General features: G+C 34.6%; 1 protein-coding gene across 6 annotated transcripts in view; it reads left to right on the top strand.

Moving 5' to 3' along the window:
* The window catches only part of DOCK9 (dedicator of cytokinesis 9), a 113,877-nt gene that overhangs the window by 71,465 nt on the left and 21,362 nt on the right, over positions 1 to 21,050 (top strand). For 2 of the 6 annotated variants that reach the window (XM_066176390.1, XM_066176389.1), the window contains exons 22-38: positions 431 to 517; positions 1,125 to 1,214; positions 2,457 to 2,572; positions 2,707 to 2,776; positions 2,903 to 3,028; positions 3,170 to 3,241; positions 5,494 to 5,640; positions 6,341 to 6,424; positions 6,978 to 7,089; positions 9,417 to 9,595; positions 10,376 to 10,492; positions 11,196 to 11,316; positions 11,813 to 11,946; positions 15,060 to 15,174; positions 16,050 to 16,116; positions 17,580 to 17,627; positions 19,370 to 19,506. In XM_066176390.1, coding sequence (XP_066032487.1) covers positions 431 to 517; positions 1,125 to 1,214; positions 2,457 to 2,572; positions 2,707 to 2,776; positions 2,903 to 3,028; positions 3,170 to 3,241; positions 5,494 to 5,640; positions 6,341 to 6,424; positions 6,978 to 7,089; positions 9,417 to 9,595; positions 10,376 to 10,492; positions 11,196 to 11,316; positions 11,813 to 11,946; positions 15,060 to 15,174; positions 16,050 to 16,116; positions 17,580 to 17,627; positions 19,370 to 19,506 — 1,822 coding nt within the window. Of the gene's footprint in view, positions 1 to 430; positions 518 to 1,124; positions 1,215 to 2,456; positions 2,573 to 2,706; positions 2,777 to 2,902; positions 3,029 to 3,169; positions 3,242 to 5,493; positions 5,641 to 6,340; positions 6,425 to 6,977; positions 7,090 to 9,416; positions 9,596 to 10,375; positions 10,493 to 11,195; positions 11,317 to 11,812; positions 11,947 to 12,427; positions 12,467 to 12,592; positions 12,767 to 15,059; positions 15,175 to 16,049; positions 16,117 to 17,579; positions 17,628 to 19,369; positions 19,507 to 20,024; positions 20,069 to 21,050 lie in introns of all 6 variants that reach the window. The other 4 variants (XM_066176394.1, XM_066176393.1, XM_066176392.1 and 1 more) reach the window with 4 other exon arrangements.

The raw sequence follows: 21,050 nt of genomic DNA, 5'->3' as shown, positions 1-21,050 counted from the left end.
GGAAATGGGATGAGAAAGAAGGACTGGCTGCTACCTATCAGTGACCTATGTTAAGTTTTAAACTTTGTGAGTATCTGTGGAAATCCTTGAGTTATTTTTCTGAGAAAACCAGTAAATATTTCTCTCTAGTCAGAAGTTTCTTTGCAGTGGTGTTAGGGAAACATGAAATCTGTGACTCGCAGGGAATCAATTTTGTTAGCCATCAAGGAAAATACTGTGGGACTTGTAAAAAACATTTTAAGCTTCATAAATGCTTTTGGAAATATTGCCTGCATAATTTTGCTTTTTTTATAACTTTATTCATTGCACACTGCATTTCTTCAACCTGTTTTTTTCTTTTTAAAAGAAGTGTTGTTAATGGTACTGTTAACTGTTTTACTTTAATATACTGCTACATTATTTTACTTTTCCCCCTCATGTGTGTGTGCAGCATTCTGGTCCTGAAATTAAGTGGGTAGATGGAGGCAAACAGCTGTTAAAAATATCCACTCATCTGGTGTCAACTGTGTATACACAGGTGAGTTATAAAACAAATTTAATTAGAGAACTTTTTAGGAATGATGCATGTTTATAGTATGCATATACAATATATGGGAAGATTCTTAAACTCAGTACGCTCCTCTCTTTTTTGTCTCTTGGGCTTTTCTCATGGTCTCTTTCTTTTATATCAGATGTGAAAAAAAGAAGATCTTAAATGGAAGCTATTCAAAACATGAGCCTTTTTTCTCTTGTCATCCATTCCTGTCTGAATTTTCCAGTTAGATGAGAGGTCATAGTTGTCTAAAAGCTGTTTACTGACATGTCTGCGAAGCAATGAGTCCTCTTAGACCTTTTCATGGAAGACATATTATGATTGGTTGGGATAATTAAGTATGCTATTTTCTGCATGTCAATAGGAAGCAAATGTAGGTGGCATTTTGTATAATGGGTATTCAAAAAACACTCAAAATTTCATTTAAAAAAATAAGCCTTAATAAGTCTTCAGAATAGTGCTCTTCAACTATTATTTTTGAAAATTGAATCTATGGACAAAGATATGCATTTATACATATAAATATTTTTAACGGATTATAAATATTCATGTTAGATATTGTTTAATTTGTTGTTCTTTATGTCTTTGACAGGACCAGCACTTGCATAATTTTTTTCAGTACTGTCAGAAAACAGAGTCCGGAGCTCGTGCACTAGGAACTGATCTTGTAAAATATCTTAAGGTATAAAATGGCAGTGAATAACAGATTATATAATTCATTTATACTTTTGCAAAACCTTGGAGCTTCAGACATTTTATAGGTGTCATTTTTCAGTGTGAGAATTAGTACTGTGACTATGACTCGTATTAATGGAATATGCTGTGGAAAAAACCCCCGAAGATACTTTCTGCCTTAAATAAATTTACAATTGCAGTGGAAGAGGAAACCACAAAAAACTAATGAGACAGTATTGGTCAGGCTTATGTGTGGTAATTTCAAAACACTAATGGTTTAGTTTGACAAAATAATCAAATTAAACTGTTTTTCTAAAATTTTGCTTAGAAGATCGTCATTGTCATTTCTTCAGTTCTCTTTGAGGATTAGATCAATTGAGTGCGTGGTTTCCATTTCAGTTTTTTCTGACACAGATCACATAGGAAGAAAGACCATTTTATGTCTTGAATAGTGTGGATGTGCAGGCAAACAGTCAGAGACAAGACAACACTGAATGGAAATGTTTGACATTTGTTGTCTGCATGCATGTTCATCAAATACATTCTTTTTGTCAAATTCCCTTTCATTCCAGGGAATTTTGTGGCATAATATTTCATAGGATAAATTTCATACACTGCCTTTTCTGTTAGGGATTAATGGATTACATTCATAGGATCTTTTAAGTGTGATGGAATGCAAAGGCATATCAGGAAGAAATTGTCTTTAATAATTCACTGTCTCCAATTTCCATTAAGTTGTTAGGGATTTTAGTTCATCCTGTGTTTTAACATAGTTGCTAGTTTTTTGTTTCGCAGTAACTAGTATAATTAGTATTGCACTTAGCACAGGTAAGAAATCTGCATGTTTTTGTGGAACTTCTGTTTGCTAAATGTCTACGTTGGTGGATGAAACACCAAAATATCCCAATGTCAGACTCAGTGTGCTGTTGGGTGCGTGGACAGACTTTTCACTGAGTCATTACCTGGAGTGCATTTCAATGGAAAAGTACAAAAAGCACTTCTAAAATGCTGTTAATAACTCCTAACTTGTATCCCTAATTTACTTTCCTGTAGCAAACATTTACTAAATATTTATATTGGAAAGTAACCTCAATATTGCTTTCTATGTCAAATTTTCAGTGATAAACACCAAGTGGTGCAAGCAGCTTGTATTTTTGGAAAAAGACTTGTAATAAATTTTATGGTTTCAGGTTTTTTGATTTAAATGCTGTTGATTCACAGGAATGACAGTATTGCTACTCTGTTTTAGAGCCTTCATGCTATGGAAGGCCATGTGATGATAGCTTTCCTGCCAACTGTTCTAAACCAGTTGTTCAGAGTTCTCACCAGAGCAACTCAAGAGGAGGTTGCAGTCAATGTGACAAGGTAAAGAATTTTAAGTGGTTCATAGAGTCTATATGATGACTGGGTTATCACATAAATCTTTAACTGAGGAGCATTTTTGCTGTTGCAATCATAGTTCTCTTTATAGGTTTACTTTTTGTCTGACTTCTGTTTAGGGTTATTATCCATATTGTTGCTCAGTGTCATGAAGAAGGCTTGGATAGCTACCTGAGATCTTATGTAAAGGTAGGTAAAAGTAAATTGAATTTTTCCTTTTTTTTATTTCCCTAAGAAAGAGTATATTTAAATTCAGTTGCATCTATTTAGTATTATGCCATAGTTTCATATTTAATTCTGTTTTTACTCCCCTAGTATGCGTATAAAGCAGAACCCTATGTTGCTTCTGAATATAAGACAGTACATGAAGAGTTGACAAAGTCAATGACAACAATTCTAAAGCCATCTGCTGACTTTCTTACAAGTAACAAGCTGCTTAAGGTATGTGTTGAACTGTGTTTAAATATGTATTTATAACTATGTGTTCTTATCTAGTCATAACTGAAGAACAGGAACTAAGTGTATTGAAATAGTTGTTGTATGCATGTGGCAATCTTACTGAATGTTTTCTTTTCTCTACAGTATTCATGGTTTTTCTTTGAAGTTCTGATAAAGTCGATGGCTCAACATTTGATAGAAAACTCTAAAGTGAAGGTATGTCAACTTTTGCAAAAAAAATATTCACGGGAAGATCTATATGGTCTCTTCTTTCTCCAGTCGCATTTCTTATTGCATATTAGAAAGAAAGGGAGAGAAAGAAGCAGCAGGAGAAATCAGTTGAAATATTAGAAAAAACTACAGGGCTGGATTCAGCATCAATATAAAAGAATAGGAACTCTTAAAATCCATATAGTAGAGCAGTCTGTGTAAATCATCAGACTCTCAATTAGGAATTCGTAATTCTTGTGGTATGAAGAAGTTGGAAGTAGTAGATAACACTGTGGATTTGATGTAAGCACTATCCAAAAAAATGTGGGGTTTTTCGTGAGCAGTACTGTAGATGTGATATTAAATGACCCTGAGAACAGTGAGTCATGAAATTTACAGTCTTCTGTATGTAATAAGAGGTATCAATATTTAATTTTGCGTTCTCTCCTACACTGAAAGGAGAATGCTAAAACGTCAGAAATGCATTTTTCCACAAGCTTAGCCTGTAGGTGGTGTTTTTTGCATTGGTGACAACTTTTTAGTTTATTTACTTTCGGATTGAAACAAATCTTGAAAGTTCCAAGTATACAACATAGTCTCAGCTGAGTAATGTATCAGGTTGTTGTGATATTGTTGTCACTATTTTCACTGTGCATTTAGAATATAACTGGAAGTCTGAAGTACACGAGGGAAAAAATAATTGTACAATGATCAGGAAAAAAAGCTTTATAGTTCTACACTTAATACTGTGTGGTATGATCAGTAGAGTTTGAGTCCCAGTTCAACTAACCTCATTGTCACCTTCTCTTTAATGTGAAAGAGAGAGAAGCAGAACTTAATACAGTTTGAAAGTATTGTCACTCCTGAACATTGCTTCTTGATTTACAAGCCCCTTAAATATAAATTATTTAGCTGGATTTTTTTCTCTCTTACTAGATAATGTAATAAATGCAATATGCACTCAGAAATTTCCTGCTTGTGATAACTGACAAAAAGAGGCATTTCTATGTGCAGCAAAATTATTTCTATGGCAAGAATTACGTTTAATTACTGTCCAACAAAGACTGAGCTACAATGGCATTGTAGGACACTGGCATACTCACCAACACAATATTTAGGTTTTTTTTTTTTATTTCATGCATGAGAACTGTTTATATTTATAAAGGGATCTTTTTCAGCCTTAATGTCTATTTCTTAATTTTTTTAAAACCAGAGCTGGAGATTTTGGGCCACAATTCAAACACAAAGGAAGCAAATTATGTAACCATTGATTTATGTGGGGCTTTGACAATGACTTTTTCTGTCTAGGAATGTTGGATTTAGTGCAGTTCAAAAAACTATTTAAATAAAAGTACTTAACCACATGTATGCTTTGATTTCAGTTTTCAAAAAGAAAAGACATAATGACCGTATAACTGAAACAATTTTTGTCAATGTCATCAGCCTCACACCACATGTCATTAAGTCTCTTCACACGAAAGACAGAATCTTTAGTAAAGGTTATAAGATGTAGAGAAATAAAAGAGACTCTGCAGTGCCAAGAAGCTGAAGAGCACTTACTGCCCAATATTTGTCAGAGTGTACAAATTCATTGACAAAGATAATATAGGTGGTGAGTGGAAAGAAAGAAATTATGAATGAAAAGGAAATCTTTTAAGCTTATTGGCAAACTACCCAACAGTATGAGAAAGGAGTTCTGATTGTGGAAACTTGAAAACACAGAGAGTAAGATTTTGATGCCTGAAGAGCTGAGATTTTGAAGTCGCTGAGGAATAAGAGAAAGAAAGAAGCATGGATTACAATTTCCTCAATGGTGAAAGCTGTTATTACCAAAATAGTTGCAGAACAGCAAAAAAAAGGAGTTTTTTTCAAGACAGAAAAGACTGTCTGATAATGTATTTAGTATATGTGAATCAGCTGGTGTCTGCTTTGGAGAGGATGATGGATAAAATTAAAAGATTTCCTCTTAAGCTTGTGGTGTTTATTGCAGTATATAAAAATATTAATACATTATACTTAGAAGCTTTTATATGTGTGATTTATGTCATTAAAGGCTGCCTTGCTTGAGTTTCAGTGCACGTTAGAATATTTTATTTTAAACAAATGATCCTTCTCCCCCTTCAGTCTAGAAAATGAGAAAGTTCAAAAGCTGTTTCCTCTCTCCCTGTCAGGTTATCTATATGTTATCTAAAGTAAATTTTCTGATATATTCTAATGTTATAAACCATATTTAATATTGCATCTGAATTAATTTCTAGCTGTTGAGAAACCAGAGATTTTCCGCCTCCTTTCATCATGCAGTGGAAACAGTTGTTAATATGCTAATGCCACACATCACTCAGAAGTACAGAGACAATCCAGAGGCCTCAAAAAATGCAAACCATAGCCTGGCTGCCTTTATAAAAGTAGGTACACAAGAGATTTGGACTCTGTGGTTATTCTTTCAATAATATTGCTTCTGTATGGATTTTATGGAATCTTAAAACCAACTTATATAAAGCTGAATATGCATAAAGCCTCTTAAATATAATTTTATATCCATGCTAAAATGCATTGAAGTATAATTTGCATCTTCTGTAATCAAGATGACATCCATTCAAAAATTTGGTAATTTAAGAAATGAATTTATATTTTATTCAAAATATATTTTGATTTTTCTTTTTTTTTTTTCCCTTTAAAAATATCATTTGGGTTGCCTTCAAATCCTGCAAAGGTTTTCAGTACTGGTTTATTTGCATGCATTTTATGTGGAAAGACTTTCAGTGTCTTTCATTTTTCAACCAATAATATCTACAAGGGAGAAAAAAGGATGGGAACTGAAATGGTAGATAAAACTTCTAGTGGCATGACATTTTCATTTCTGTCAAGATAGAGTTCTTTTTAAACTGCTTTTTAATTGTGACTTAAGATCAACACTTTTAAGGAAAAAATTGGGTATTCATACATGTACACATATATTTTGTTTGCTTATTGTTTTTTTTATATTCAAACTGAAATGTCTATAATGTTTTTGGAAAATAAACTCCTTAAATACAGAAAATATAATTACTGAATGCAGAGACAGTAGTAAATCAATTCTGTCTTGGTTTTACTTGTTCTCCCCAGAGGTGTTTCACTTTTATGGATAGAGGCTTTGTTTTCAAGCAAATCAATAACTACATCAGCTGCTTTACCCCAGGAGATCCAAAGGTACTCAGTGTTTTTAAACAAGCTATTTTTAACTGTTTTCTCTTCTTGATGCATGGGGATAAAGTCCTGCATTAAGTCATCAGACCTTTTCTCTGTTACATTAGAAGTCCCTGCTCTGTGCCTAGAGCATTTTTTTTCCATCAAACCACTGTTTCCTATTTCCCACTGATTCCCATCTTCAGGTGCAATTTTGCCACCGTAGAGTGTATGAATCACAGAAGTAGTAGGATGTGGGGGTCCACCACTAAGCAGATTTTTAAGCATGACTGCAAGAAGTCTGAAGTTGGAAGAGTTGATATGGAGTATCTTAAGCTACACTTACTGGAGTGGGTAAAGCATGTATAAGATGCCCAAACAATTTCTTCTGTGTGTCCAAACTTTTCTTACATCAATACATAATAGGGTTGTAAACTTTGGACAACGGGAATAGTAAATAGGACCATTTGTTATGTATGAGTTATTCTGGATTTATTTTGTGCTGACATGTGGAACTTTGACAGGTTTATATCCAATCACTGCATCAGTTCTTTAATTTATACTTCCTTTTTTGCAGGCTCTTTTTGAATTCAAATTTGAATTTCTTCGTGTAGTCTGTAATCATGAGCACTATATACCTTTGAATCTACCAATGCCATTTGGAAAAGGCAGAGTTCAGAGATACCAAGGTAAATTCTTCCCAAGTAGTGTATGGGATATTTCTTGTATGTCAGCTTTTTTATTATTAGATGTGTACACTGTGTAACTCAGGTCTGTGAGATGATGGAAAGCTTGAAATTGTTGAATGGAAGTCTAAAGTTCCAATCCTTCCATTGAAAGTTAAAGGAAGTGCTTAGGTAGCGGAGTAATCTTTCCGAAGAAAGACATGATCAACTTTTTTTTGTACATTCATTCAGGTTTAAAGGGACTTGAAGAAGTCTGTAGCCCAATTTTCTGCTTTGATCATGTTAGGCCTTCCTTTCTCTAGAAGTGCTAGTCCTTCCACAGCTGGTGCCATTGCAGGAAGTTTGTCCATCCCAGGTGCAGAATTTTGCATTATTCCTTATGGAATTTGATTGCCATTTCTGTAGAATCTACATTCTTCTGAAATGTGGCTCTGCCCTTTGAGCAAATGGACTGTACCTGTCCACAAGCTTCATGAGGGTGTACTCTATCTCTCTTTTCAGGTTGTTGATGGAGCAGTATTAAGTAGGATAGTCCTTGGGAAACTCCTGCGGGTGTCTCCAAGTGGGGTACAAACCATTAACCTCCAGCTTTTGATTCCAGTGATCCCACATTTTTTTCACATTTGGGTGTCTCTTCACCTAGACTGAAGTGTCCCAGCTTGAATACAATCACCATGTCAACATCTGCTATTCTTCCCTCAAAACAGACCAGTCTTAAAACATTATTTATCCTGGGTAAATTTGTTTTGGCCATTCCCAGTCATGCTCTTCTCCTTCACTTGCTGAAAAATTACTTCACCATAGCTTAACAAGGGGGATAGTGAGCTATCTTCCAGTGGTATCCGTTAACTCTCTTAGCATCTCATCTGGTGGTGTGGATTTGCATCTCTGCATCTTTGGAGGTCTCTCAGAAGATCCCTGACCTGGTCCTTATCCACTTGAGGATAGTCCCTGGACTGTTAAGGCCTGGAATCATGTCAGCAAAGGATAAAGTAACGAGGTTATGGAGCACTTCAGCCTTACCCGAGCCCGTCTTCTAAATCACAGTCTCCATTTAGGAAATATCCCAAGTTTTCCATATTCAAGGGTTTAATGCTAATGTAGTGGTAAAAACTCTTCTTCTTGTTGTTCATGTCCATTACCAGTTTCAGCTGTAGCTGAGCTTTGGCTTTCCTGGCACTCTCCCTGAATACTTCTATATTCCTCTTTTGTAGCTTGCTCTCGCTTCCACTTCGTGGTTCCTTTTTTTTGTTGTTGTTCTGTGTAGAGCTCAGTTGTGAAAGTCCTCTGTAGCCCAGCTGGGTTTCTTGTACATCCAGTCTTGTGCCAAAACAAGTAATATGTTAGCTATTGCTTCTGTGGCTGTGGAGACACATTAATTTCTTCCAGGCACTGAATACAGCAGAGATCACTAAACAGAGGCAAGGAAGGTGCTTTCACAAGGAACAAGTAAGCCTGCCTAACATATTTTTGTAGAATAGGCTTCTTTTTCTGGAATATTTATTCAGTAGAGTCTGCTAGTTAGTAAAGTTGGGTATTGCTAATTAACACTTGCATCAAGGTAGAGCAAGATGAAGCAAGATTTGAGACCACGAGCTGAACAGCTGCTTAGAACTTCTTTCTATCTTTGGCTTTTTCAGCCTTCAGGAGTGTCTTGGAAAATAACGCTGCATAAATATTGTCATAGAAAAGAGACTATGAGTTGCTGGCTTAGGGAACCTTAAAAATGAGCAAAACCAGAGAAGACAGTGTTTCCGATTGCACAATAAAGAGGAGTATAAAATGCTCCCTGGGAACTAGGAGTTCAGCCAGGAAAGAAGACCTTTATGAGAAGTGTTTCTGGCTGTGTTTTGCTGTGTTGAGCAAAAGATATCTCAGGTGATGTGGCTGGCTCTTAAAGTGAGTTACAAGAACGCCTGTGAAATGTCTGTATAATGGCTGTGCTGTCTCAGATATCCTTCTTTCTGGCTTAAGGGATTCCCTTACTGAGAGAGTTCTTTGGGAAATGAAAGTGCTTTGAGATTAGCATCTGGTTTTTGATTGTGCAATGACAGTGAACATGAGAAACTCTTGGACACCTCAGCTGACATTGTAAACATATATACATTCTGATAAATTCAGTTTATTAGAGCCGTTCAAGCTGAAGTTTCTCTTAAGATGTCAAAAATTCAATACATAAATGAATTGGATTCTTTTATTACATGAAAAGTACTTTGAAGAGGGAGCAGTTTGCTGTGTCTGATGTGCTGTGTTTTACTTCAGCCTTAAGTTGATTGATAAATTGATTTAAATGTAACCATTCCTATGTGAAGTTTGTATTTTACTTCCAGACCTTCAGCTGGACTATTCATTAACCGATGAATTCTGTAAAAATCACTTCTTGGTTGGACTGCTTCTAAGGGAAGTGGGCAATGCCTTACAAGAGTTCAGAGATGTGCGGCAGATTGCCATTAGTGTGCTCAAGAATTTGATGATAAAACATTCTTTTGATGATAGATATGCTACCAGGGTAAGTCTATTGCTATGCTAGTAGTACAAAATATTAAATATTAGGTGTACACATGTACAGAAAGTTTTTTCTTTCATAGGAGTAAACCCTTGTAAATTTTCAGCAAAATTGTTTCTGTTCAGACTGTAGGGAAAATTGTATCAAAATGAATCTGCACATTCCATCTTTTTACCAAATGAAATGACAAAGCACCTTTTAATATAATTATATGTGGGTTTGCTTTTTAGCACAGTGCACTCTAACTGCTGTGCTTAAAGTAATCATATTTTTACAAGTGTGTCTTAAGCTCTTCATTTCATTAAATATTAGCTCTTAATATATTGCAGCTGTCCTTCCATCATCTATTATTTATGAAATGGGTATAAGAAAAACTACAAGTCATGGTGGTAAATTTTGAGCGATTTTTAATTTTCTGACTCTTTTTAACATCAGCAGTGCTGGGGAGAAGCCAAAAAAATTGCAATGAAAAGTATCATTAATTCATCGAGCTAACATAATATTACTTTACTTGGTTAGTCTTAGCTGAAATGAAATTAATTTTGTAGTTTTTCTTCATTATATTGAGACAGTAAATAAAATGTGCTGATCTTCTGTAAATTAGAATGAAATACATTGTTGATCACTGCTTTTGCTATTGATGAATTTATGAATGTGAGATCTGGCTTGGCAAATATTTATTAAGTGCTTTCTTTTTGTGATTTCGAAGTGAATAGATTAAAACTAGTCAGTGATTAAAAATTAAAACTGTAATTTTTTAATGACCTGTTAAACCTTATTTAGGGCCATCAAGCAAGAATAGCCACTATGTATTTGCCACTCTTTGGTCTGCTTATAGAAAATGTTCAGCGGATCAATGTGAAAGATGTATCTCCATTTCCGGTTAACCCTTCCAGCAATGTGAGTGACAATTCCTGTTTGGTATTCTGAATTGTTTATATCATAATTTATTGGTAACATGTATATGAAACACTGCATACTCCTGGGAAAGGAGCTTCATAAGCTTCAGAATTCTGCAATTTTTCAATGCAGTCCAACACTGAAACAAATGGACCACAAAAAGACTGTAATTTTCTAGAAATTAGAGAAGAACTTAACCCTAAAGGTGTCTGATTTTGGAAGAGCTATAGTAGAAGAGGGCTACAGGAGAATTAATTAAAATGTAATTTGTGAAGGGTGTATATTGATATGGTTGCCCACAGTTATTTAATCTATGATTTAAATATTCGTGTATTTTACGTTTGTCGTTATCTTCTTGTGTTCCATTTAGTATTAAGAAAAAAAATCTCACAAACTCTTCCAGCAAGATAAATATTTGGGTGTTTGAAATAAAAGCAATGTGAGTCTTTTTTACGTATCTGTTTTATAATGTTTGAAATTCAATTGAATACTCATTTCTTCAATGTTTCCTGAGGTATCTTAAGTTCTAGGGAATCCCAAGCTTGTGCAAATATGTGAACCACCTCCATTCTTTTGAGCATATTTAATAGAATTTAAAATTCAAAGAAGAAATACTTAACAAATATTTCTCTAGAAGATGTGTCAAATTCACTAAGTCCGTAATATAGGAAAATAATCACGATTTCCTCTCTTTTCCAAACAGAGCACAAAGGATGATGCGCAGATTTTGCCGACTGCAAGTCAGTTAGTAACACCACAAAAGTCAGGAAACACATTGGATAACAATCTTCCTAAAGATCTGTTTGGTGTTATCTCTGGCATTGGTAAGCACTATAAAAAAAATAAAATAAAATAATTAAAGAGGAACTGTTTTATTTTTTCAGTCTGTGCATGAAATCTGTCTTTTGGGATCTTTTGGCGTTTGCTCTTCTATGTGAAACTAAAGCTGTTTTCTGGAGCAGGCTGCTTTTTTTTTCCCTATCAAAGGTGATAGTTAAGATATAAAAAATAGGAAAGGGCTTTTTATTATTAAATAGACATTCTTCTTCATGGAAATGTGTATGTACTGTTACAGATGTTTTTTTATGCATGTATCTACATAGTTGTACATAAGTCTTTGTATATGTGCTAACATATATAATTTGTTGAAATTCTAGAATAAGTTTGTCTTCATTAAAAATAACTAAATGGAATTAATTATTTGCCTTCTTAAGAAATATATGGTGATTTTAAAAGTCTGACTGAACTATGGAGTGACTTGTATGTATTGTTTGAGATTTTTATGTTGTTTGTGGTTGTGGTTTTATTTTTTTTTTTTAGCTTCCCCATATACCACATCAACTCCAAATATTAATAGTGTGAGGAATGCTGACTCAAGAGGCTCTCTTATAAGCACAGACTCGGGAAACAGTCTCCCAGAAAGACACAGTGACAAGAGCAATTCTCTTGACAAGGTAAATAAAAAAAACCAAAACCAAACCAAGATAAACCCTAAAAGTGTGTTTCTAAAATTTCATCTTAAGTCTCATAGAAGTTCACTTCTCTGATCTCCATTGTGAATGGGCTTTCTAGAATAACTTCAAAGCAGTATTTTATATAAATCTTTTGTGGAAATAATTATCTTGTGAACTCCTTTTACGTTGCATTTACTGAGCTGTTTCACAAAAAATGCAAACAGATTTTCAGTGCAGAGACAAAAGCAAGCTGTTGTTTCCTTTGCTAGAGAAAGGCACTAGATGAAGTGTATTGAATTTTGGAGAGGATTGAATTCTAGTTAGAACAGCTTCTTTGATTTTGTGGAGACCATCACTCCATCCCTTTCTATGCTCAATATACTTAGCATTTTTAGAATGTTGAAAAGGACAGTTGTTGTGCTTTCTCTGGGTGATTTCTCTTGTCTTAGTTCTGACTTTTCTAGACCAGTTCACTTTAAAGCTGTTACAAATTAGGAGCTCTGGCTGCAGTAGCTATGAGGTATTCAGTTCTGTCTTTCTAGAGTTTGTGTCAATACTGATCACGTTTCATTTTCTTAGCTCTGGTTGTGCAAGTCACAACATGTTAACTTTTTCCCCTTGGCCCTGACATGCCTTCGTGTGGCAGAGAGAGAAGCTTCTCAGAAGGCACTCTGCTCATGCTTTGCGCCCAAACGGAGAAGAGGAAGAAAATTCTCACCCTCCAAAGAAAAACCGTGTTACTATGGATTTTTCACTTCTGACAATCCCAGCTTTGCCAGAGAAAATTTTGCATACTACTTTCTCTCTTCAGTTACAAGAAGTATCTGGTTTTTGTGCTTGGTATAGTTAAGCTTCTGAGTGAAGTGTGTGGTCAGTAGTTTTGCCGCTTCTTTGCAACAGTTGAATCTTAAACTCAGTATATGCAATTTGACCATGTAAAATATGTTCAAATGTCAAACTGGAGTACATGCACGTGATCTAGTTTAAGTATTAAAAATCCAATCAGTTTAAATAACTGCAGAATTTGAGTCTTGGAGTCTTTGACAGACCTGAAAGTTCTTCTTTGATAATGACCAAGGTAATAAAGAAATATTTTGATATACACTGTTGCTAAATGGCAATGCTGTCATCTATTACTTAGTTGTCATGTTGTTAACTACTAATGTGTAGTGTTTCCACTGAGTAAAGGGATTTTCAAAGGAGTCAACATCCTTTGAAAATTCTACTCTGGTCTGCCAGTTTAGGTAACACAGGATTTATGTTTTGCATGCTGTTAATATTTTCCCCAAATAAGACTTGATCCTGGCTTCTTATTTGTTGCTTTCTGAACTTTCTTTCTAGTAGATCAGTTGTTCAGTGCATGATATCTCCAAGTTTTTGCTCACTGCTTGATATCATTATAGTGAAGAGCCATATTTTTGTTCTAATTTTCTTTCAGAATAATCTGTAGCATTATGCTGTGGAATCAGAATAGACTGGAAGGATATCACTTTCTATTTTAATTTGTGCATACTTTATAGGTTATTGACATGACTTTAAACTAAGCTTCTGAGTAGCTGTAGTCCTATTTTATCCATGTATATGTTCAACAGTCTTAGTGGGACTATTATCTAGTGCTCTGGGCAGTTTCTGAAAGTGTAGGAAACAGAAATTCTGTTTCTGCTCTGTCACTCATTGATTGCCTGCTCTGTTACAGTATCCAAAAAGCTGTAGATTAGCACCTCCTTGTTCACCAGAGATATTTCACATGAGGTCTTTAGAATCTGCAGTTATCAGGCTTATAGAGGTGTCCACCTTCTCCTAAATCACAGTAACTTCTAGTATTCATCATAATCTCACGTTCAGTTTCACTGTGCATCCATTCCATGACTAGTATGTGATTTACACATTTACTGGTATCAGATTTACACAGATTGTTTTAGGAGAGGAATTCTTTAATGCAACAAAATGCATAAAAAGGGCTCAGCAGTCAATGGCTGTGATTGCTGTGGAGTGTTTCTTCATGGTTAATATGTCTCCTGCTTTCAGTTAGGAGTATTCCAGGAAGGGTTGTTCTAATGTCACTTCTTGCTTTGTTTGCAAAACCAAGTGCTTTTCTCCCTTGAGTCTACCTTTGTATTTGTAAATTTTTTTTATAGTGAGAGTTGTACAGATCAATTATACCAGACTGTTGACTTTACTGAAAACTTATTAAATGTCTGGTTCATTTTCAATTTGCGTAAGTGGCATATTGGATGTGAGAATTAGGCACTTTGAAGGGCATAATTATAATCTAAACAAAAGTTTATACAGTGTATCTATAAAAGCTTCTGACTGAGGATTTTGTACCAATTGACTGTGTGTAAATTATTCTTTTACAAGTCTTTGCCCAAAGTTCAATTTATATATTTTTACCATTTTTATTTTTTCATTTTGTTTGGTGGTATATGATTTGAAAGACCAATTATAGAGCATTTTTCTTTTTGCACAGATGATGAAACTGTGTGTTGCTGATAAACTTTCCACAAGTGTAGGAATTACATTAAAAAATGAAACAGGGAGAGGGTTTTGCTTTTGGTTGGTTTTTTTTTTTTGTATGTTGGGTGAGGGCAAGAGTAAGTTACTTAGTATTAGTCTTCCAGAATACATATTATTGCCTTTCATGTATGTTTTTTCTTGAGGTTCTTACATCTTTAAATGGAATGAATTTTGTAGAGGCAGTCCTGTCTACAGTTCAACATAAAGTCTCTTGAAAGGCAGAAGAGCATATATGTATTACCTAACAGTAGCATTTGGTTTTCAAGTATTCAAACTAAGCAGAAGGGGCAGGCTTTATTTCTACTGTGTGAGTACCTAGGTATAATTAATTTGTTTAATAATCACTCTTAGGTGACTTTTCCTTTTACTCTTAGGGGAAAAAAATATACCTAGAAGGAATTAAAAACAAGCAAAGCAAAGAGGCTTAATTTGGTGTGTGTATCGTGTGTTTTAGTGACCTGTCCCTACATGAAACATTTTTGTGTTCATTCTGAGATCCTTTTTCTGTTGCAGGAATTATTAAAGCAATTGAAAACAATTTATTTTGTTATCAGGTTAAGAACTCTTCAGCCAATATACATCTGTTTGCTTTTCAGAACCAACAGAGCAGCACTTTAGGAAGTTCTGTTGTTCGATATGACAAACTTGACCAAGCAGAGATCAAAAGTCTGCTCATGTGTTTCCTTCATATTTTGAGAAGCATGTCTGATGGTAGGTAATTCCTTCTGCTTTTTATAAATTCAAAGTAATTTGCTGGATTTGTGCCTGTTATTTCAATAACTTTTCAAAATCAGCAGAATATTTTAGGTGTAGGTACTATGATTGCTGTGTTTTACAAATATGTGTGATCACTCAAACCCTGACTGAAAGCTTGTAAGCATTAAGTACTCATTATTTATTCAAAGTGTGAGGTCAACTACAGGACTTTTTGAGAAAGTGAATATTTGTGTGCAATTGTACAGTTTGGTTTGGAAAACAGAGGTGAAGAATTATTCATTGTTCTGGAGAAGTGTCTTGGGCTAGTTCATTCCTCCATTCTGCAGAACTTTCTGTATTACAAGGAACTGAATGATTTGTTTGTTGTATATATTTCCATTTCTGGAATATGGAGGTGTTAGTGCTTCTTCATTCTCCTGGGATGTTTGTGAAATGATCCATTGAATTTTTGAAAGAGTCATGTTATCCTGGAGAAGGTTATAGAGGTATAGAAATATGGCATGAATGGCACATCTTACTTGTTTGTTAGGATCATGCATCTTGGAATCATCCCTGTCTGTGATCAAAGAAAAAATAATAAATTTTAATTAAAAATAAAATGTTGTGACCAATCTGTAAAGAAGCAGATTATAGGACTAACAGTCTGAGATATTCTGAAGTCTTACATTGTTACAGGGCTGTAGGCACTACAGGCTCTGCAGTTATTACTATGTAAAATATGAAATTGGATGGGAATATTATGGGTTTGTTAATTAACATCATATTGCAGAAACTCATTTGGAGAATTGATATGTACATTTGTATAATCAGCTTTAAGGTAAACTTCAAATAGTAATTGTTATCTTTTAAATTGTTATTGATTTTCCTAGATGCATTGTTTACATATTGGAACAAGGCTACAAAATCTGAACTCATGGACTTCTTCACGATTACAGAGTAAGTTTTTGTTGTGCTTGTCATGCAGCTGTGTCTTTTGCTGTTCCATTAACAACGTGAGTGTGGATATAAGCATGCATAACTGGTTGGTTTTTTGGGGGGGAGGGGAGTTGTTTTTTTTTTAAATAATGTTGTCCTGATCTGTTCAGAAGTCTTTAACTGGATGTTCACAATTGCATGTCTGTCCAATTCCATGATATTCTCTGGAATCAGACTATGCAGAAGGGATGTCACTCAGGAAGTTCTTGAACAAGTAGTGCTCAGAGTATTGCAGTGCTCATGGAAGAGGAACCAGCTGTCTTGACACCTTTCTGCATTAAGCTGTGTCTTGTAACATCAGCTGTTAAATAGTAAATATATGGTTGCATAGCAAAAATGATTGAATTGCATAACTTCAGAACCGTGCTCCTAGCATTCCTCATGTGTCCTCTGCTATTCTCTACGGGAACAGATACAGGATGAGTCCACTGTTTGTTATCATCAGCTTACTCTCCATCTGAAAAACTTAGAATCTAAAAGACAAGAAGATATCAGAAAGGGGAATTGAGGGTTTTTTTGTGCTCAGAATGGCAAGTTTGGGGAAGGCAAACACCATTCTGACTTTACAGGTTGAAGGCAGCTAAGCTACTCAAGGTCTCAGTAAAAAATGGAGCTGAGTTGGAGAGGCACTAAGGCAGTCTTTCCTCTCATTCTCAGCTGGCACATGGAAGACAGAGCCTGAAAACTGGCTTTCATTTTGGCTTTACTCTTTAAAGAAGAACTTTTAGAACATGTTACTGGAGGAACAAGGGATGTTGCATTGTTTTCTGTATTATTGGAATAAATATTTACAGAGTGAAAAGAGTAAAATAAAATCAGTATTACAGCCTCCACTCACACCACTTCTCTTGATTTGAAGATATGACTTCTAGTTAAATTAGTCATTAGTGTTGTGCACTTACCAGTAATATAGATTTTTTTTAATGAAAATTTTTTGTTGTTAATTTGTCTTTGTTATCATCTTGTTATAAAAGCATATTCCCTTTTGAAAATAGTTCTTTCAGAAACCCTGTTGTTATCCTAGAATCTGGAGACATTAAATAAAATGCAACAAAATTTAAAAAGCCAATTTGTAACCAAGTGGGTTTGCCTGCCATGGGGGGAAGCAAAATGGTTTGCCCTTATTTTGAATGTTGACATACAATTTTCAAATTTTATATAAATAGGCAATGTCTGGTTATCTCTTTGCTTCACTCTTCCATGTTGGTTACCCTGGCTTCTTGTCCATTTGTGGATAACTGTGACTGTGAGACACTTACCTTTTCTTGGCGTGGAGTCTAGAAGGGAATTTTAAGGCTAGGAGAAATAAAGAACTTCTATGATGTAGGAGTTTAAAGTTAACAATAATTGTTGAATAATTCCAGCATACGTAAGTCTAATAAGGTTTTTTTAAGTGTGGGTTCTCTCATTTGTGTTATCTGCAGAGTGTGCTTGCATCAGTTCCAGTACATGGGAAAACGATACATAGCCAGGTACTGTGTGGAATTTAAATTTCACTGTCTTGAGCCCTAATAATTACACTGCATAAGATAGGCCTTGAACCTCTGTAACAAATAAATTGCACAAGTAGAAGACTTATTGTGAAATGATGCATAAGATTTTGAAGTAAGTAACTGGTTACCATATTAACAAATCTGTATCCTGTCTGGATGTCTGGTGTTTGTTTAAGAATGATCTGTGAGCTGTTTGTTAACCATGACTTTTAAATCCACTCCTTACATGCTATCTTTTACAGTATTTTTTTCTTGAAATAATGTCTTTGGGAAAGAAATTTTATGATGCTTTGTTTATTCAGTTGGCCAGAAAACCACATAAATTGAAATGTTTTAGAAATTTTGTATATATAATGTTTTTACTTGAAGGTGAGTAATGAACATTCCAACGCTGCTGTTTTTAAATCTCAAGTCCAAAGAAAATCTGTGGAGTCAGAAACTTGTATTAATTTATTTTAATATCTTTGCATTAATTTTTTTTAATGCAAAGTGGTTTTTAATGAAGTAAAAGATAGCAACTTCTTTAGGCCTTACACTGTGGTTGACAGGGTAATACTGTTATAATTAAACTGGTGTGGTTAAAACACTGGCCCTCTTGAACGCAGTGAGAAAGTTGTTGCTGACTTTGAATGGTAATGCATTCTAACTATAATGTTAGCTTTTTTGGTTTTAATTTAGATAATGTGAACCTTCTTCTACAAGCTTGACTATCTCCTTGGAGATTTTTCTGGGAAAAAAACCCAAAAAGGTTCACATAACCTAAAAAACTCAAAAATAAATCTGGCTTTCTGAAGGTTTTGAATATAATCTTTGTGTTCAAATGTACGTCAAACTCTGGATTTACAGGAGTAAAAAAAAAAAAAAAAAAAATCAGGCTTTTTGTAAAACTTCTTCCAACTGCTTTGTTTGACTAGTTTGTAGAGAACACTACCACACTTCCTTTTTGTTTACTGATCACCTGGTCTGTGTGCTGCATGTTAATGTTGAAATTGTTAAGCTATTGAAAGCATCTGGTGTTGTGAATTTTCCCGGGAAATGTAACTTTCATGTCTTTCACATTGTCACTACACACAGTGATTGCACGTACTCTTAAAATACACAAATGACATAGAATGAAAGAGAACAGGGGATTCTACAATTCAAGCACTGGTTTTCATCATCTCTGGTGGTGGTACACAATAGGAAGTTAGCCTGTACTGATTGCTAACACAGATCACTTTTCTGTTTTCTTCATTTGATTGCTGCAAATTTAACAAAGTCTATGGCTCTTCTCCCTTCCTGCTTGGGTAAGAAGTATTTGATACTATCTCAGATAATTCCTGCTCTCCTGTTGCATGTGTGCTTTCTAATTCTACTGCTGTGTGTCCTAACTTTTTTGCCAAAATTTTGCAATCAAAATAGAGAATTCAGTTTTGGTTTCTGAATATTTTCAGAATATTTATGTTTTCAAATATTTTTTTCCCGAAAGCTCTGAAATAAATTTGGCACTTTAAGAGTGGCTGCTTGTGTGCTTTTGCTTTCATGCTTTGAGGTTTTAAGAAAGAGTTTGCTGTGACGCCTTTTTTTAAGCTACCTATTTTTATTTTATAAAGAAAACAGTGAATAGGTTGCATTATAATTCTTTCTGTAAAACTTCTTGTGCTTAACTAACAGCACTTCCTGTCTTGCTGCAGTTTGACATGTCTAACTTTTGCTTCTATCCCATTTCACCCATCTTGCAGGAACCAGGAGGGGTTAGGATCCATAGTTCATGATCGAAAATCTCAGACATTGCCTGTTTCCCGTAACAGAACAGGAATGATGCATGCCAGATTGCAGCAGCTGAGCAGCCTGGATAACTCTCTCACTTTTAACCACAGTAAGTCTCATGACATGATAACATCTGTCATCCTCAACCAGTACCACAACACCAGAGACAGGTCCCAGAGCCACACCAGTGCGTCCCAATGACTTTTACTGTTCCAGGTCAAATGAATAGCTGGAAGCAGTCGATGGTCTGTTCTCTGCTTTGTGATAGAACAATCACTGCTGGCTGATGCCATAACATGGAGCATGGTTAACTACAGTGTACCTTAAAACTGGATTTTAATATTTGATTTTAGTTGCGTATGCCTGGAATTTGTGCTGCACATAGTTACAAAATTTGCTTGGTTTTTTTTCTATTTGCTTTATTAAGCTTCAATTTTTTTCTCCTGTATGGTCTTATAAATTACTAGTCTAAAATTAAATATATGTATTCTGACCGTATCTCCATGTTTTGACATCCCCTAAGAAGAAGTGAGTTTCTTAGAATTTCTACAAAGATTGTGAGCCCATGATTTAGTTTGTCTGGAAGTGAAAAAGCGTCCAATAATGAAGTGATTTTTCTGTTTTCAGTGTGAGAAAGATATCAAGTATTCTTGGAATTTCTGTAGACAATGGTAAGATTTAATCAGGTTGAAGTCAGCTTGTACAGACTGCTGTATTGAAAACTAAATCTGCTTGTGGCCTATCTTTTTAAACATTCTGCTTCTAAATTGCAATATACTGTATGTAAAGTATTCTAAAGCATCATTTTTCGATTTTCAGCTTCAAAAAAACAATGAAACTGGTTGACTAATCCAATTAAATACAACACTGGTACTGAAAAGAACTGTGTGCAGTAAAAAAGTTAATTTGAGTTAACTGTATTTTCACTGTGTTCATTCTTTGATTTCTCAAAGCATATCTAACTGTCCCTTAAAATCTTTTAGCTCTTTTTCTGTAATATAAAGCAAAACATAGCTTAATTGCACAGGACTTATCACATTGTCTTGTATAAAAGTGAAAAAAAAAGATCCTACTAAACCTCTCTATTCATAAATGCATTATGACATCCGTTTAAATGTAAGAAATGCAATTGCTTGCTTTTAAAATGTCAGACAAGTATGTCTGTGGAAATTACTTTTTTCTTCCCTTACAATCAGTCTGCTGCTGCTGTATCATCATAATTTCTACATGGTTGTTGATACACAAAAAAAAGCCATTACACTATGTGGCTATGCATTCAATACAGTATAATACTTTGCAGATAAAGACTGGTTAAAAAAAAAAAAACAACCTGAAAAACAGATAACATGTCCCTGTGCAAAGAGATTTCATGCCTTCAGAGCTCAGCAATGTTTACTGATGTTTTAGGAAACAGTGAGCTGAAAGATTTTAAAAGATGCATGCTTATATGTAAAAAGAAGCTTTCTGTTCTTTTCCAACTGAAGGAAATTATGGAGGAAGGTGTCTTATTCAGATAACTTTGTCTAAACTGATGATAGATGGTTTTTTATATGAACAGTTAATAAATATCAGGATATTACACATTGTATTGACCAAAGTTTTACAAATTGAAAATATGTTGCTGTAAAAACCACGTCAAGTGTGAAATTGGTT

The sequence above is a fragment of the Chamaea fasciata genome, unplaced genomic scaffold (assembly GCF_029207755.1).
Source record: "Chamaea fasciata isolate MVZ Bird 193981 ecotype frontalis unplaced genomic scaffold, bChaFas1.0.hap1 SCAF_2, whole genome shotgun sequence".
NCBI lineage: Eukaryota > Metazoa > Chordata > Aves > Passeriformes > Sylviidae > Chamaea > Chamaea fasciata.
The sequence above is the reverse complement of the archived record's forward strand: the minus strand, read 5'-3'. Positions and strand labels throughout refer to the sequence as shown.